This window comes from Rhinolophus hipposideros (assembly GCF_964194185.1).
Source record: "Rhinolophus hipposideros genome assembly, chromosome: 3".
In the NCBI taxonomy this organism is placed as follows: Eukaryota; Metazoa; Chordata; class Mammalia; order Chiroptera; family Rhinolophidae; genus Rhinolophus; species Rhinolophus hipposideros.
The window spans coordinates 32296273-32314893 of record NC_138049.1 but is presented as its reverse complement, the minus strand read 5'-3'; the positions used below and the strand labels follow the sequence as shown (position 1 = coordinate 32314893).

The 18621-nt window shown below is 34.7% G+C and overlaps 1 protein-coding gene across 20 annotated transcripts in view; it reads right to left on the bottom strand.

Moving 5' to 3' along the window:
- Positions 1-18621, bottom strand: part of PTPRK (protein tyrosine phosphatase receptor type K) — a 511921-nt gene that overhangs the window by 40842 nt on the left and 452458 nt on the right. For 9 of the 20 annotated variants that reach the window (XM_081044266.1, XM_081044268.1, XM_081044256.1 and 6 more), the window contains exon 14: positions 1137-1275. In XM_081044266.1, the coding sequence (XP_080900392.1) occupies positions 1137-1275 (139 nt within the window). Of the gene's footprint in view, positions 1-79; positions 122-1136; positions 1276-18621 lie in introns of all 20 variants that reach the window. The other 11 variants (XM_081044250.1, XM_081044264.1, XM_081044263.1 and 8 more) reach the window with 3 other exon arrangements.

The following is an 18621-nucleotide window of genomic DNA, read 5'->3' as shown; positions in this document are numbered from 1 at the left end:
GACAACAGCAAAAAAGAGAAAGCACTATTGGGGAAAGCACGTAGGCAGCTAATTTAACACAAAACACTATAATGCATACCTAATATTTCTAATGCAGATGTGTCTTCTCCAACATATATATCTCCAGGGAATAATTGTAAAGAGGCAATACATTAAAATAAACTCTGATGGAATCATTAAACATGTAGTATGAATCTTATCTATATTGTTAATGATTTATTTTGAGTACAAATAGTATATTATGTAATGTAATGTAATGTAATCAACACCATTTATTATATTACTCAATAAAACTCATAAATTACAAACACTTCTATATACAAAATTATTTTAGGGCTGTATTCTGCATGTAAAGATTTTTTAAAGAAGTCCTTCCCAATTTCAGTATTATCTAAAACATATAACTGGATTTTTGAGAGTTGTATTAATTTCTAAGACAATGCCTTACAGATAATGATTTTGTAGAATGGAAAAAGCTTATAAAAACTGTATACTTTGAATGTTTTTCAGCAGAAGTATACTTTAATCACCAGAATAGAATTTAGCTTAAATTCTAGTACATCTTAATATCTTTGTATAATTCCAGAAGATGGCGATATTAGTTGATATAGTATAAAAGACTAACGATCAATTTTTAAAAAGTTGACTTTTCATATTAAAGTGCTGAAACAGTCAGTGAATATTTAATATACAATTTCACAAAATAGTGTTTATGTTCTTCTCATATCTTATTTATAGCCAACACTTAGAAAAATAGAGTGCATACAAAATAATTCATAGACCATAACCCAAGTATCATGATAAATCATTATTTTCTCAGTCTTAATAAATAACACTTCAAGTATAAGACAAATTAATATTTCAGGTATCTTTGCACTTGAGATTTTTAAATTAATATATTAATTTTAAGGTCAATGTGACAAAAAGTAGGCATTTATATCTGAAATTAAACAGCAAATAACCAATAAGAATTTATTTTAAAAGCATGAGGAATAGACTCAGATACTGGCAACATGGTTAAAATCCAATTGTTGTTGTTGCTTGTTCTAATGTAAAAGAGCTTGAGGAAACAAAAGTGTTTGAAAACTAGTGACATAAATGATACGTGAGTGGGACAGAATGAAATCAGGCCTTACCTCTTTTTTACAATTAATATGACAACTAGAAGAAGGAGGATGAACACTAAAATTCCAGCACTGATTCCTGCTATTTTCACCACTCTGTCTGTCTGCTTGGCTGGGTCTGGAATTACTTCCGGTTCTTCTGTTGCTGCTGCTAAATGAATCAAAAAAATAAGTTACTGAAAGGAGCTAATGAGCACAGAAAGGAAACTACACAACTACTACTCAAAGGCAACTTGCTTAATTTAGCTAAATAAAAACAATATGAAAATATAAATACAGAAGCATGTTGAACTACAACATGAGGTATTTAGTGCTCAGGGAAAATCTTTCTGAATAGGGATTTTGTTAACACAAAAAAATAAAACAGAAATCTAGAAATAACTAACGGGAATGGTGAACTATTTTTCACCAAATGCCCTTAAAAGTGAGAACACAAGATTTTCAGCAAATAGTGCATGGGAAAGAGATACGGTCAGATTGAGAATTGCATTTGTTTATGGTTTCATTTAGCAGCAAAGCCCTCTCCACTCAAGTGCCGGGTGCTGTGCTTGGCTCTTCAAGTACCATCAATGGTGCTTGCCTGAGACACAAGGATTAAGTCAAATAAACGCCTAGTCCAAATGCTGAAGGTGTGAGTTTATGAGTTGATATATAAGATTGGAAATGAATAGCTGGTTTGGGGGATAAAAAGAATAAGAAAAAAACATCAAGAAATATGTTACCTCCTCCTAACAAATAAAACCCTGATAATAAACTCAGAAAACAGAACTTTGAAAAGATGAAATCCTTCTTTTTTTAATTTTTGTATGCCCTCATTTCCTTTCTCAAAGTCACCACCATCCCCCATATACACATAATTAAAATTATAATCTTTAACTGAGTTATAAGCTCCATTAACCATCTGAAGAGTTTCTTTTTTTTTCTTTTCTTTTTTTTTTTTTTACCTCATTTACTTTGAAAATTGGCAAGGGATACATTATCATATACATTTTACATAATACAAAATCATATACATTTTACAGATTAAAAAAATGAGGCTTAGAGAGATAAGGATAGATTATAACTTGCTCAAGAACAGAGACAAAATCTAACACATCTTTTAGCATCCAAAGCAGCATTTCTCAATGTTTCCAGATCCTTAGACCCTCTTGTTAAGAATCAGACTGTGTGAAAGAGTACAGGTGATTCTTAGATTAAGCACATTTGAGAAGCTGCCTTAAAGTCCCCATCACAATGTCAAGAGATGGTGGTTGAATGAACAAACAAATGAATCCCTAAATCTAACCTCATATCATTCCAATGTAAATTTGCCAACTCCCTTTTAAAAATAACCCATTTTTCTACATGCCAATCCTTTTCTTCTTTAACTTCTCTGTTTTGGTTGTGTGACAGCCCGCCCCTGCTTTAAGCGCTAGTTCTGCATATCTAAATATCTGCTCCAGTTTTCCCAAAAAGGGGATTGACACAAGGTTGCTAACTTTTAATTTTTTCCAGGTTGGAAATTAAAAAGAACTAATACATCTAATATCAATATCATTCCATACAATGGTAATTTAAAACTAAATCAGTATGAAACATAGTTGAAAAAAAGTGTTAGAACACAATTTACTTTGTAAAACAATTCACTACAACTGTCTTCATTTATGTTATTTCAACTAGATAGGATAAAACTTCCCCATGGACCAGTATTTGGTAACTATTCGCAATTAGGAAAAGCAAGCTTTCATTTTGTTTCTTTGGGTAAGCAAGGGAGTTTTCTTGTCGGACTTGATACTTTCCATATATCCAGGCTTCAGGGAATTTCCAGTCTCATTAATTATGAATAGAACTAGTTCAATGCTTGCTACATTTCAGACTACACATTATGGCTCAATTTATCAAAGCATGCATTAAATGTATTGAAGATCTCTTCTATTCCCAGGAGCAACTTTAGAAATATATATATACATACACACACACACACAACAAATATAATAAAAACAGGAAATATATTTCAAAGTTGGATATAAAGCTAAAAAGAATATTCATTAAAATGAATTGGTTTGACAGTTACTGCTTCAAATAGGAAGAGAGACAAAATGATGTAGAAATCTCCAGAAAAAAACTTTAATGTACGCAACAAATCCTCATTCATCAATTCAGGCTTATTCTCATCAGGTTCTGTGTTTCTCTTGGCTTTCAGAGAATAATGATAATGATCCCTTTGTGATTTTTTTGACATATATCAGAATTAAATGTTTTGGAAAATCTTTAAAAGATCGGTTCTTGTTGGATGAAGTCAAAATATATTTTAATATACCATTTTAATTCAATAAAACACATGCTATTATGGGATAAATTGCTAAGATATTATTACGTAAGTAGCACGTGTTATATTTCATAAGAATCTTCAGAACTGCTAAACCCCACCAGAAGCAAACACCCTTCTTAACATGCACAGGTGCAAATATAAACTATCATCATGAAGCATGAACAGACAGCTTTAATACTAGCTGGGTTTAGTAATTAAATAACAAAAATGACATGAAGGTGATGGGTAAACCAAATCAAATTCAGAGGATGAAAAATACTTTTAAATTGTATTAAATAATATAGACTTGCAAATGAATTAATCTAAGAATATTTCCTGAAATGAAAAGTCAAATCTAAAAGTAAATTTCTAACCAAAGGTACTGATAATCTTGAAGTTGCATTCGGGGTGCAAGACTTTTATAATCCTTTTTGTAAAACAGTGTTATTACTTTAAAGTCTTAGTCTACATGTCTTTGTTAAACGCTGTACTTCAATTTACCAAATGGCTAAACCAGAAAAGAAACACCAAGTTTATTCATCTGGGTTGGGTAAGGGTGCTTGTCTGTCATGATTACAACTTTTGTGCAAAGAGTTGTTCTTTGATGCTTTGACCTCATTATTAAACTTGAATATAGGAAGCTAACCAAACTCTTTAGGAACATGATTTGGTGGCTGTTTTCCCTTGATCGCAAATCCTCCTCAAAGTCTTAGCAAGGACATAGATGATTATTGTTATTACTACTGCTACTACTAAGAGCATTTTTAATGTCATTAAATGTCTGCATAAATTCATTACTTTAGATACTTTAACCACACATATTTTTTCTAAGTTCTTGGCCTACTAGAACCAAGGAACATAAATATCCTATTTTAAATGATTCAAACTTAGAAGATTCATCAATGGAAACACGAGCAGGAAGCCCCTAAGTGAGCATTTTCTATTTTATTTAAAGAGAGCAAAAAGTTATTATAGTGACTGTACTCTTGAGCCCTATTTATAATTTATGCACCTACACAAAAGCAATATGAAGTACCTTTTTCAGAAATGCTTTCCTTTGCCATAAATCTTTACCTTTTTTTCTGACAAAGAATATTCCGAGTCTCAAGTGTTCTGAAGCCAAGAGCAGCATAATTATTTGGACAGTGAGAAGAAAAAAACTAAGGCAATATTTCATTTTTTATTGGGCAAATTTATGAGATTTTTTTTTTGCAGAAATAGTTAAAGTAACTTTATAAATCGTGCCCTTCCTCTCACTATTTAAACAAAATTTACCTAAATATGTAGGTGGAAAACATACACAAATACCTAAAAATTCCACAAGTTTACTTAAAAAAATAAAATAATTGAATAGCTGTAAAAATATAAAAGTATTCTTCCGTTTTTATGATGGATCTTAGAGATAGAAGCCTCTATGTACAATATACTAGGTGATTTCACAGCAGCAGTAGAGACACCTTCGTCCTACTGTAAATTCTGTAAATTCTCCAGGTATTCCACTAATGTTTTCTTTCCTTGGTTATAATTCTGAAAAATTATTCACATTCATTTCTCAAAATTACTTAAAATCTTATAATTAGCCTCATGTCCCCCAATGCCACCAACTCACCACCACCAATGTCTCCCAATGACTTGCTACTTACTGAGGTTCAGGTGCCCTTTTCTCATCTCATTTTATGCAACCTCTTGATAGCATTGGACATTGCTGTCCACTCGTCCTTCTTGTAATACTCCTTTCCTGGGTTTTCCATTACTTGGCTATCTGCAGGTTTCTTACGACTCTGGCCTCTCCTTTCCAGATCTTTTTTGTGAGTCCCTCCCTCCTTGTTTCCCATAAAAATTGGTGCTGCTTTGAGTTTCTTAGAGACCTGGACTTCTTGACACTGGTTTCCATTCTTTCTGGCTTGGTGATTTCAGCCAATTTCATAACTTCAGTTACCATCCATACTGATCACTCTCAAATCAATATATCTCAAACGTGGATCAGGGCTCTGACCTGAACTCCTGGCCCATGAATTCATCTCATCCATGTTATGTCTTTACTCCCTTGTAAGACAGTCACCTTAAACGCACCATATCCAAATCTGAACTCATAATCTTACCCTCACACCAGTTTTTCCTCTAGTGTATACCCGTTCAGTTAATGGCACAACTGTCCACAGGATGACAAAACTATTCATGTTGTTCAAGGCAGAAATTTGGGCATCATTCTTGAATCTTCCTTTCTCTCCTTATCTCCAGGATTAATATATAATTTACCACCCAAATTGGGAAGCTTCTGAAAGTGAGAGGCAATATTCGTAATAATGATGATAGGACAAAAGGCAAATACCGGCATTGTCCTGGGAAATTGGGATGCATGATCACATTTCTTTCTCACACAATTAGTTACAAAGTACTATAATACTTGCTAATTATCTCTCGTCTCTACTTTTTCCATCTACTTTTCCATCTCCACTGCTACTACCTCAAGTCAGGTCAATATCATATCTCACCCAAATCACACGGTAGCTGCCTGTCTTATCTCACTGATGGCTATCTCCGCCTGTTCCACATCAAAATTCACAGCATAGCACATAACATTTCTAAAATTTCAACTGTATTATGTCACTCCATTGGTTAGAACCCTCCAATGGCTTCCCATTGCTGTTAAGATGAAATCCAGGAAAACAGGGACATGTTTATTTTGCTCACCATTGCATTTCCAGTAGACTTGGAAAAAAGAGCAGCAGTACAATAAGTATTGGTTGAATAAGTGAAAAAAATGACACTAAAGCTATCTATGGTAGATTGTACTGGCATATAGAAAATCAGACATGCATCTTGTTGTTTTGGAAGTTGGCATAAAATGAACTTGATACATACACTTCTGAATAGTCTCTAGAAATTTCAAGCTGTTTCTATTATACCATCTGTCACCATCTACCCCCAACCCAAAATGCATGGGAAGTCCAGCATTATGGAAAGTACAAGAGATTCGATATCAGCAAGACCCTACTTTGATTCTTAGATCCTTTTCTTACGTATATGTTGTGTGACAATAACCAAGTTAGCATTGCTTAGAGTTAGTATTTCATCTATAAACTACAAATAATAACAGTGCCTACATTACACAGCTTTCATGAAAATTAAGTAACAGAATGATGGGAAAAGATTTTATAAACTGGGAAACACTGGTAAAAGAAGTAGGAATAGATGCTGCTGCCCAGGGTGGAGATGGTCAAGACGTTAGCCATTTGAGCCCATCATATAAAAATGTAAAAATTGTGAGCAAGGAAACTGACATTACTGAACAACACTTTAAAAAAAATCTTAGCAGTCTATTGCATGAATATATAATGATGAGTTTTGTAAAGTACATGTTATTAATTTAAATATTCTGCCAAAATGGACATCTAAGCCTTAGGGGCATCTTTAAGCATGCATTATTTAACTCAATGATCCTTTGAAGTCAATTTGCTTCATCATGTCATACGATCTTACGAAACTTGTTTAGTTTTAGATGGTTGACAACAAAAGACAGAGTCTACCAGAGTTTTATATTGTTGAAAATGAAAACAGCTATATGTCATTTTTTAAAACAGTAACTACAATATAGTTTATTCTTATTTAATAAAGATCTGAATATTACCTGAAAATTCAAGACGTAGAAAATAATAGTGTAGAAGTGTATGGATATTTTTAACAATTATGAAATAAAAGTATATATCACAAATATTTAAAATTAATTTCACACTGTTTAAGGCCTCTTCTTGTAGTCTTAGGGTCTCTTAATTTGTTTTGGTTTCAAAACCACAGTTCAAAATTCACACAAAATCCTTAAGAAATGATAGCAATGCTGTTTGAAAAGGCAATAAAATAAGTATCACATTTCAGCAACGTACTTAAAAGTTAAGAAATTTGTAAAATATTATTTGTTTGCATCTTAGTTACTGAAGGGCAAATATTTTATTTTAAATATGAATTTTTCGTTAAGCTTCCCATTTAGTTAGATTCATTCAATTGGGTAAAACAGGGCCTTAGTGTGTTCTCTTACTTCTTAAACACAGTTGAATCTATTCGTCCTTAATTCTCTATTCTATCTTCTTACTGACTTAAAGACCCCGTCAACTTGCTTTTTCACTATGCCTTTCTGCTTCCCTTAAAGGCCTCCTCAGATTTATCTTCTATATTGTCACCAGAATGAGTTTTCTAAAATGCAAATGTGATTTAATGACTCCTTTAACTGCTTTCTATTCAAGAGAAAAGGCAAAAGTTCTTCATATGACATATAAGGCTTTTCAAAACTAGGCTCTAATCAACCTTTTCAATCTCATCTACTGATAATTCCTTTAGGGTATGTATACCTTCATCATTTAAAAGTATCAGCATTCTCCAAACACTCAAAATTCCATGATCTATCAGGGTTTGGCAAACTGTGGCCCCTTGGGTCTTTTCTGTGGATTTTGACTGTAACTATTATATGACTGCAAATAGGCAACTTTAAAAGATAATGCCAATTTACCAATACATACCCACCGGCAGTGTACGTAAACTCTGTTTTAATTGCATCTTAGCACTTTGCATTATAAGATTTTGAAATTTTTGCCAATTTAGTCATAGAAAATAATATCTAATATACATTTTATTACTGAAATTATCTTTTGAGGTACTATTTCTTCTCTGAAATACTCAGTGAAAAACTTTGACCTCCTTTTTTCTATTTGGTTTTCATATTTTTCATATTTTCTTACAGAAATATTTTGTACATGGATAATAATTTTTCGTCAGTTATATGTGTTGCAAATACCTTCTATTGGTTGGCTTTTCTTTCATTTTATTTATGGTATCTTGATGTCTAGAAATTCTTGATTTTAATGAGGTCAAATGTATATATACTGTATTTGAATTCAGAATCAGAATGTCTTCTTCATATTTTTAGAAGTTTTAAAACTGTGAATTTCATATTTAATCCTGGATGCATTTGGAATTACTTTCTGAGTATGACATACAGTAGCGATCCCCCTACTTCCTGCACAAATATCCCGTTATGCATGGGCAATGCTTGAATTGATCCAGTGATCTACAAAACCACTTCTGTCCTATGTCCAAATCACATAAATGCATGCATTCAATTTCCCGATTAGCCATTATCTTCTATGAGCCAATATATGTATTCTGTGTTGATATAAGATGGTTTTAATTACTACAGCTCTATGTCATGATATATGATGGACATATGACCAAGCCTGGTCCTGTTCTTCTTGAGCATCTAGGCGCATGTTTATATTTTGCTGTATGTGACTCCTTCAGTTTGAAGTCCAGCTGCTAAATTATCTCTTTACTTCTGTCAAAATTGCTCTATAGTCCATCCTAAAAGTTACTTTCTAATTCGAACAATTAGACTTTTTCTTCCTAAAAGTTCCAATTGATTCTTTGCAAATGATTCTTTGTTTAGTTACTCCGGATAGCCTCTTGCTAATCTTTATGGTTTGCACTTCATTTCTTTAAATATTTTCTACACAGCTCTTTTGTATTCTGTACCTGACAATCCAAATACCTGCAGTCCTTGGGGGATTTAGATCTGTTGTTTCATGTAACTCTCACAGTGGTTACTTTCATGAATGCTTACTGACCATTGTGAGTTAGTTGCTTTATGTTAGGCTGTGGGAATCCTGCAGGCCTCAATTGATCATGATTTCATCTAAAAAAGAATGTGCATCAACTTCTGTCAGTAACCATGAGGTATCACAAGACTCAGACCACTTCTCCATCCACTCAAGAGTACTCAGGAGTACCAGGTCTACACAGGAGACCTCGGCAAGGCAACCTCTCATCACCAGCTTGAAGATACATCTTCAGTATCTCCCTTCAAGGATTACCAATCCTTCCTTCTGCCTATTTTTGTTGTTCTCAGCTTTAGTCACCTTCATTCTTTGGGCAGAATAGTGGGTCCTTAGAAACCTCCATTGTTGGACTAGGTGCGGTGAGCCCAACAATGTATCTAAAGACATAGCCTATCCAGGTAGGATTGTTCTGCAATTTCTCAGCACATAATCTGTCAGCCTTCCAAAAGTGGAAGTAAGATTGTGGGGTTTTATGCTTTCATTTTTCTCAAGACACCCTTAACTATTCTCTTGCCACTAAAACATCAGTTAATTATTTGCCCATAAACGACATATAAAATTGTTATGCAAATATTTTTCAATAAGTCTGCAACATAAACTAGATTCGGACCTAACTGAGGGCAGAGATATAATCTCATTTATCTTTTACGTCCAGTGATTTACATAGTAACAAACAGGTTAGTATAATGAATAAATAGCAACAACAAAAAAAATCATTGTTTGTCAAAGTGTGATAGTTAAATAAAAGCATATATCAACTACAATACACTGTTTAAAGTTTTAACATGTTTTAAACAAATACCTTAATCTAGAGTTAGTATGTTCATTTATAAAATCTATAATCATGTTTTAAGAAAAATTCTGTTCTACAGAATAGCAAATGGTAAAGAACTTCAATATATCTGGAAAATACATTAATAGGAACTACTTTAATCATGTGGCATTAAATATATTTGTTATAACAAGACCATTGATATGGTTGAGTTCCAACTCAACCACTTACTAGCGAGGTGACTTTGAATAAGTTATCTAACCACTGCGTTCCTCAGTTTTCTTATTGGTGAAATAAAAATTATAAAGATGGATTCTAGGTAGATGGAAAGATTAAATGTGTTAAAATAGATAGTGCTTAGGACAATATCTGATATATAATAATATATGTATCGAAACAATTACAAATATAGCCCATACTTCCAGTGTTAGGGTATATATAATTAAATTCAGAAAAAAAATCATTTTTCCAAATCTAGATTTCTGAACCATAGCTCATATGAGTTCAAATAAATAGCATCAAGTGGGGAGAAGTCTAAATTCTAAAAATACAGAGATATTAATGTTAGTCATCATTTATCACATATTTGTTGACTACCTCAGGCATAAGACTGCACCAAGGTAAAAACCAGAAAGATGAACAAATGTTCTTCCTTCAGAGAGTATATCATCTAGAAATAAATAAATACTTAAATAATTGTACTTATTTAGCAGAATATGGCAAGTAGTCAAAAAGAAACACAACTTGGCGTCCTTCACAGGAAGATGAAATTGTATCCGGGTTAATGATATTCTAAAATATTTCTTAAAAATCATTCAATGTCAATGGCTAACTGTGGAAGAAAAAACTCAGAGGAGGTAAATGACTGTATCATGGACACAGTATTAATTATTGACACAATTAAAAATATAGCCCATACTTCCTGACTCCCATCTGGCACTTTCACTTGAGATAAATGTGATTGGTGACTTACATTAGGAATATTTTTACCACTGGAGAGAGAGAGAGAAAGAGAGAGAGAAGAGACAGGTGTCAACCTCAATAGCTACCTAACAAAAAGAAGTTGGAGAGACAGAAATATAAATAAATTGGCTATCACATCAAATCCTTCGTATTATAGAAAAAAGCAGACATAGGTGGATAGATAGATAGAATCTGGGAAGTTCTTAGAGGAAGTTATAAAACATTAAAGACAGAAAGAAAAATATTAATTCCATGTCCCACCTTAAATCCATAAAGGAGTCATTTCCTTCCTTTCATTAATAAATTATTTGTTGCCCCTGGCACGTACCTGGCACATTTCTAGGCTCTGAAACATCATCACTGAACAGGACAAAGACTATCTCTGCTCTCATGCAGTTTATAGACTATGTAGGTAAAGCAGATAATACACGTGTAAAGAAGTATCATCTGATGGCGAGAAGTTCCATACCAAGAATCAAAATAGGGGATGCGATAGAGTGACCACTTTAGATTCAAATGTGAGGGAAGACCTCGCTAAAGAAAACATGTAGGTGGATGGTGTGGCTTTTTACTGAGATGAGGAAGAGTGTGTCATATCAATTACAAAATACCTTTTTCTAATAAAAAAATTGTATTTACTTAGAAGCATTCAGAATGTCAACAAAACAGCTGCAATTTTTTTTTGCAATTACAGAGTGGTATTCAGTAAACTGAACCACAATTAAATGCCTATCTATGTACTAGGCATTAAAGGGAGTTCAGAGATTATGGAAAAGTTTTATTGAGTAGAAAAAAGTGCTTTTTTTTAAACCTCAAATAATAAAGGAGATTAGAAAATAAAACAGAGTGAAATTAAAAATTAGTGTAAGTAAAAGATAAAAAGTGTCTTTTTTAGAAGAAGTAAAAGATAAAAAGACAGATAATATAATGGCATAACCCTGAGGAACCATGAACCCACTTTTATGCCAAAGGTATAGGAAGGGGCAAGGAAAGCAAAAATGATAAGGAACTACATATCTTACATATTTACATGTGGGATGTCAAGCAGTAATGGCCTAGTAAAGAGTAAAATAGAATGAGCTGAAGATTACTGAGAAATAAGAGGAGTAAGTTAAAACAAATGATGCTGAATCACATACCCACACACAATGCTTATAGCAAAGTAGGCTACAAACAACTAAATCTGAATTTTAGAGTGAAATCTAAGTTTATAAAATGATAAATGTGGATATCTTGAGATATTAGGGGGGAAAGCTTCATGATAATGTCAGTGAATTTTTTTCTCTCCCCTAAACTATAGGATCAAAAAAATCTATTCTTGAGGGAAAACTGTGGAATATTAAAACACAGGCACTGTATGTAATTAAAAGGCAAATGCACTTGACATTTATGTTGGCACAGAACTTTGCTGGTTTGGGCCAGTCATCCAAAAATGCCATTCAAAACAGGGGGGCGGGGGGAGAACACACACATACACACACATTTGAATGTAACATAATTTGAAATATTAGAGAAAGAAATATAACTTTAATAATGCTTAATAAATCAAACCTTTATTAATGCTTAAGTTATAATGATATGATGTGATCTAAAATGTTAAATACCTTTAAACCAGAGGTGTCCAAACTTTTTTCAACGTTTTTCATGAAGGGCCATATGTGGTAAAATACACAAACAGCCGGGCCACTCACTCGAGGTGAAGTACGGATTGCCTCACCTGATTTATTTAAGTAAACTAAATATATTTTTGGAATTTGCTGTGGGCCAATTAAAAATGGATTGCAGGCCACAGTTGGCCCACGGGTCACAGTTTGTATACCCTGCTTTAAACCTATTTCCATTTTCCTTATTTATGAAATGCAGGGTTAAGATTAGCTGCCTTTTTGGCTGTTTTTAGTTATGAATTCTACTTCCTTTTTCAGGAGGTCATTTTCTAAGACTTGAATAATTCATTAATCTGGCATATCTCAGGAGAACACACAACATGGTTTAAATCATATTAACAGAGGTTGCATTGCAATTTTCACAGGTGTTTATTTACTAAATTAGAGACCACCTTAATATTATTTAGAGGAGCCTGATTAAAAAATGATTTTATTTAAGTTCCAGCTTTTCCACAATGATTTAGTATGAAGTCTAAATTATTAACAAATGTTTTAAATTTTGAGATTGATTTTTAATTTTAAAATATCTTTGGCCTTGAGTGAAGAGATTGGAGCCATCTTTTTAAATGGTTCTTGATAGTCTAAAATGATCTAAGCACTGGATACATTTTACAATTCCTACTTTTCAAAATGTCTGCAGCATTTATGTCCAAGATACTTTAATTGACTACAATTTGTCTACTTCTAGATAATGAACATTTAAAACAAACAAACAAACAATCAAACAAACCACAAAGCTCTCCACTTGTCTAAATAGGACTTTTTCAATAGGAAACACCCATCTCTTCAATGACGCCTTCTCCAATCCTTCAGTATCACTCTCTTCTGAATTCCTATGCACTTATTGGTGCTATATCTTATCTGTGCTCTGTATCATGGCTTAATAGAGGTAGGATGGAGTTTTAGGAGGGGCAAGGGTTTTGGAGGTCATAATACACTGATTAAATAGACTTGGGGAAGTTACATAAATTATTTGAATCTCAGTTTCTTCATTATAAATTGGGGCAATGATATTCTTTTATACATATTCTAAAGACTAAGTGACATCTTAAAGAAAGCTCATAAAGATCTGTTCCCTACTGACTCTGGGTGGTGAACACACAATGGGATTTACAGACGATGTAATACAGAATTGTACACCTGAAATCTATGTAAATTTACTAACAATTGTCACCCCAATAAATTTAATTAAAAAAAAAAAAAACAGATCTGTTCCCTGTATTTTCCACATCTTTCTTCTTTGTGGACATACACTAGCATCTCCACTCTCTAGCAAAGAATGGAGATTCAGGACATATTTGATCTCCAAACTCTTCAGTTATGTTAGAGATTCAAGCACTGACAATCTGCATGCTGCTGTTTGAAAAATAGCATTTTACAGTGTAAGTGCAAATAGGCTACTCAATCTTTTGTCTACTATTCCAAAAGCTAGGTAGTTTGCATACATTTATTCTGAGAAGAAGAATGTCCATCAGTGGTGACTTCAGCTCTCTCATATTCTGAGACCAACTTTCAAAACATTGTGTGTTTTTCTGTTGTTTTGTCTTTTTCCTATCCCAGCTTTTGGACTCTTACTTTCCTTCTCTTAAAATCTAATTCTCAGAAGTTTTCAAGCAAGTGCCTTCTTTTTTATTTGTTTTTTGTTTTTTTGACCTTTAGTATATTTGCTTTTTTCAATACTTCCAAGCTCAATGAATCCACTGTTCACATGCTTCTTGAACTTACTGTTTTGAATTCCTTAAAACTGGTTTCTAAGCACCTCACTCCAAATGCGTCCTGCTGCTGTCAAGGACTCGTAGCTTATAGGAAAAAAATGAAGAGAAACCTGAATTTATCCTGAAAAGATCTCAAAGGTTCTCTCTTCTAGTATCATCACCAGATCCCACAGCTCAACTCCAGTCTTCAGTAATCCCTCACAGACCTACCTTTTCTGGACAATAACTATCAACTTCTTTTGTATTACCCTTCAAGTGAACTTGCTCTTTCTTATGAGCTTCGCTGAGCCTAGATTTTTATGAGCATAATTTCTTTTTCAATCTCCCTGAACCTAATGTTTTCATATTTGCGGGATATGGAAAGCCAAACTTTTTAAAGGAAAATTGTGCTCTACAAAATGTACATAGTTGGTAGATAAGGTGCTGGATCCTGTCTGACTTTAGCTACTCAATACAGCATAAACCAACATGCTCTGACACAAAGATTAAAAAATAACATAAAATCCCACCCTCTCTAAATTTTTCTGCTTTAAAAATATTGAACTTTTCTGACCTGTGGTGAACTGAATAGTAGGGATAAGCAAGGAAAAAGTGAAAAGAAGTGGTAAAACAAAAGTTAAATCTGAAAAAGCAAGTATGATTTGAGAAACAGACATCCATAAAGATAGTCAAGAAATTATTAATAGTGGTGTGTTCATATTAACAATTATTCCAAAATTCTTAGCTGAAAATTGATTTTTAATTGCCTTGACAAAAAACAGGTGAAGTTACAAGTGCCGAATCAGGGGAAATCATAGGCTCCGTGCTATTTTTCTTATTAGCTTCACAACATAATAATTCCCTCAATTTTGCAAGAATAAATATTAGTCTTTATCTTGATTCTTTTCTTTCCTTCAGATTATGTTCACTCTGTTTGCTCCATCTTCTTTCCATATCATATTAGACCCATGAGATGTCTCCAAACAACCTATTCTTGTGTCTGCAGAAAGCATGAGCAGTCAAGTGCAGACAGGCCTCACACAGGCTCCCTATTCTCATCCACACACCCATGTTTCATCTGTGGTCTCCAAGATGCATTTATGGGGGGATAAACTGGGGGATCAAAACTCTTTGATCAGAAGTGGACACAGAGTCAAAGAAATTCAATCTAAATTGGCACAGGAAAGCTGACCCTCTCCCTCTCTGATAAGAAAAGGAATAAGCATTGACAATGAGTGTGATTTCCCTTGTGAACAGGAAAGTCTCAGGTAGTACTAAGAGAGACCAATATTTTTTTGCTCAGTTGTGGATATGTTTACCTACTAAACCAACTCCTACTGTAGGAATTGGTCAGTCTGATTTTAATAAATGGTGAGGCCAAAAACATGCTGATAGGAGACAGATTCTATCATGGGTTTCAATTGTATTATATTAAAAACATATATTCACATATATTCTTATATTTCTAAGGTATCCTTATATCACAGGGATTTAGTAAAGGGAAATAACTCTCCCTGGGAAGGAAACTGCAATGCAGGTTATATTATAACCCACCTAAATTTACCTTCTTAACATGCTCTAACATACTCCACAGACATGAAGAAATAGTACATGACAACTGAGGGCTCTAGTTTATAGCATGAAAGAAGGATCCAAAGTTTATAGCATGAAAGAAGGATACCTTTATTGGAGGAGATATTTGATAATTTTCAAAAGAAAAGTGAGAGTCAACTGACAGTTTAGCTCTAAGGAAGAAGGATCAAGGAAGGAAGGAAGGAGTGAGAATCCTTAAAAGAAACCTTTTATGGAAGGCCAAAGTATAGAAGGATGCTTCTCACTGATGGTAAAGAACAAGGATATACCTAATTCAGCCAAAATCCCCCTATTTATTCCTTCTCCACTATTACATATTTCTATAATCTTTCTTCAAGACAGGACCTTGGATACCAATGTTGTGATTTGATTTACTTGGTCTGGTGAAGGGATGGGCTTGATACACTTCATTTCTTTGGACCTGAAAAGCCATCTGGCTCTTAAAGTGGATCAGCAAACCATGGTCATATAAATCCTCTTGCTTCCCAGGAACATTTGTGAGAAAAAAGTATGTACGGTTAATGGTTCCCTATTATATGTTTGCAATGCAACAAAAGCATAAGCTTAGACTCAAGTTTAAAAAGTGATAATATTTTCAGGAGTTCTACTCAAGATTGTGGAGTAGGTAAATGCTGTGCTTACCTTCTCTCATGGCCACATCAAAATTACAACAAAACTGCAGAATGACTATGATTAAGAATTTCCTGAAGTCTAGCTAAACTGAAGCTCTACAACTAAAGACACACAGAAGAATCCACATCCAGACAGTAGGAGGGGCACAGATGTAGAACAGATTGGTACCACACTCATGTGTGATGATTTAAAATTGGGAGGGATATCTCACATACAGAGGTTCCCCCATGGAGGGGCAAAGAGTCCCAGCCCCACATCAGGCTACCCAGACCAGGGTTCCAGGGGTAGGGAGAGAAGTCCCTAAAACTTCTGGTCAAAACCAGCAGAGATTGTGTCTGAGTGAAACAACAGGTGGCTGTAGTCCCAGTCATTTCTCTTAAAGGGCTTGTGAACAGACTTACTTGCTGACAGACAAATTTGCTCTGAGCTCCAGCACTGGGGCAGCAGCTTGAAAGTTACCAGGGACGTACAGGGAGCAACTGAGTGGTCTGGCTTCTAGGAGAGGGCTAGATGGGCAGCTTTCTCCCGGATGAAGGTAGAAGCCCTTATTTCTCTGTTAAGCACTTTCCTCTCCCAGCACGTAGATTCGGGCAGTCACCTTATCAACCTGGCTAATTGCCACATCAACCCAGCTAATACCATGTGCCCTGGTGATTCCCTCAGACCCTACACCACTTTCAGGCACACCCAAGCCTCTTCCAGTGGCTTTTCCATACAAATGGCCTGTCATGACTCATGCTGTGGATTCTTAAATGTTCATAAAACCCAAACCAGCAGCACCTGGCTTCAACATTTCCTGTACTTCTGGCTGAGGAGCCCTAAACTTAGCACTAGTGATAGCCCACCTCTGTTTGTGGCTTGGCTTCTCCAGGTACCTCCAAACCCAGTGCAGGTGGTAACCATCTGTGATTGCTTTGTGGCTCATGCCAAGTAGCCTCAGGCCAGGCACAGGCTGTGGCTGAACTTGACCTGTAAAAGGTCCCCGCCCAGGTGGCCTCAGGCCTGGCACACCTGGTAGCTAGCTTTGGACAGAGCCAGAGTATCACCCAACCACTTCCAAGGATGACATCCCCAAAAGCAGACTGGCACCAGAGCCCTGCTAAAGTGAATCCAACTCTGTAGGGTCTGCCCCTGTGCCACAACTCCTCCACTGTTTTCATGGCCAGTCTTCACAACCAATCAGTCTGAGAGTCAATCCCTCCCACTGATATGGAAACAGCAACCAAGACTCAACTACAAGAAAAGGGCACACAAAACCCACACAAGAGACAAACATGGAGCACCAGGCTCTGGCGAAAAGGGAGACTGTGTTACTGGGCCCCACAGGATTACTACATAAGGCAACTCTACGAAGGCCAGGAGGCATAGCAGCCATAGCTAATACATAGAAGCAAACAAAGGGATGCAGCCAAAATGGGAAGACAAAGAAACATGTTTCAGATAAGAGAACACAGCAAAGCTCCAGAAAAAGAACTAAACAAAACAGAGACAAGCAATATACCAAACACAGAGTTCAAAAACATTGGTTATAAGGCTGCTCCATGATCTCAGGAAGAATTTCAACAAAGAGATAGAAAATATAAAAGTGGAGATAGAAAACAACAACAACAAGAACAACAAGAACAACAACAACAAAACAGTTGAAATAAAGAATATAAAACTGAAACGAAGAATACATTACAGGAAGTCAACAGGAGAGTAAATGAAGACGAGGATCAAATTAGTGATTTAGAAGATAAGGTAACAGAAAACACCCAATCAGAACAGAAAAAAGAAAACAAAAATTCCCCCCAAATGAGGAGACAATATCAAGTGTATGAACATTCACATCATACAGGTATCAGAAGGAGAAGAGAGAGAAAAGGAACCGAAAATCTATTTGAAGAAATAATGATGGAAAACTTCCCTAACCTGGAGAAGGAAATAGATATACAAGCCCAGAAAGTCCCAAATAAGAGGAACCAAAAGGGGCCAACACTAAGGCATATCATAATTAAAATGCTAAGGGTTAAAGACAAAAAGAGAATCTTAAAAGTAGTAAGAGACAAGAAGTTTATATAACTTTTAACCTTTATATAAGGGAACTCCCATAAGACTATCAGATGATTTCTCAGCAGAAACTTTGCAGGCCATAAGGGATTGGCACAAAATATTCAGTGATGGAAAGAAAGGACCTAAAACCAAAGTTACTCTATCCAGCAAAGGTATCATTTAGAATTGAAGGACACATAAAAAGTTTCCCAGACAGGCAAATGAAAAAAGAGTTCATCACCAACAAACGA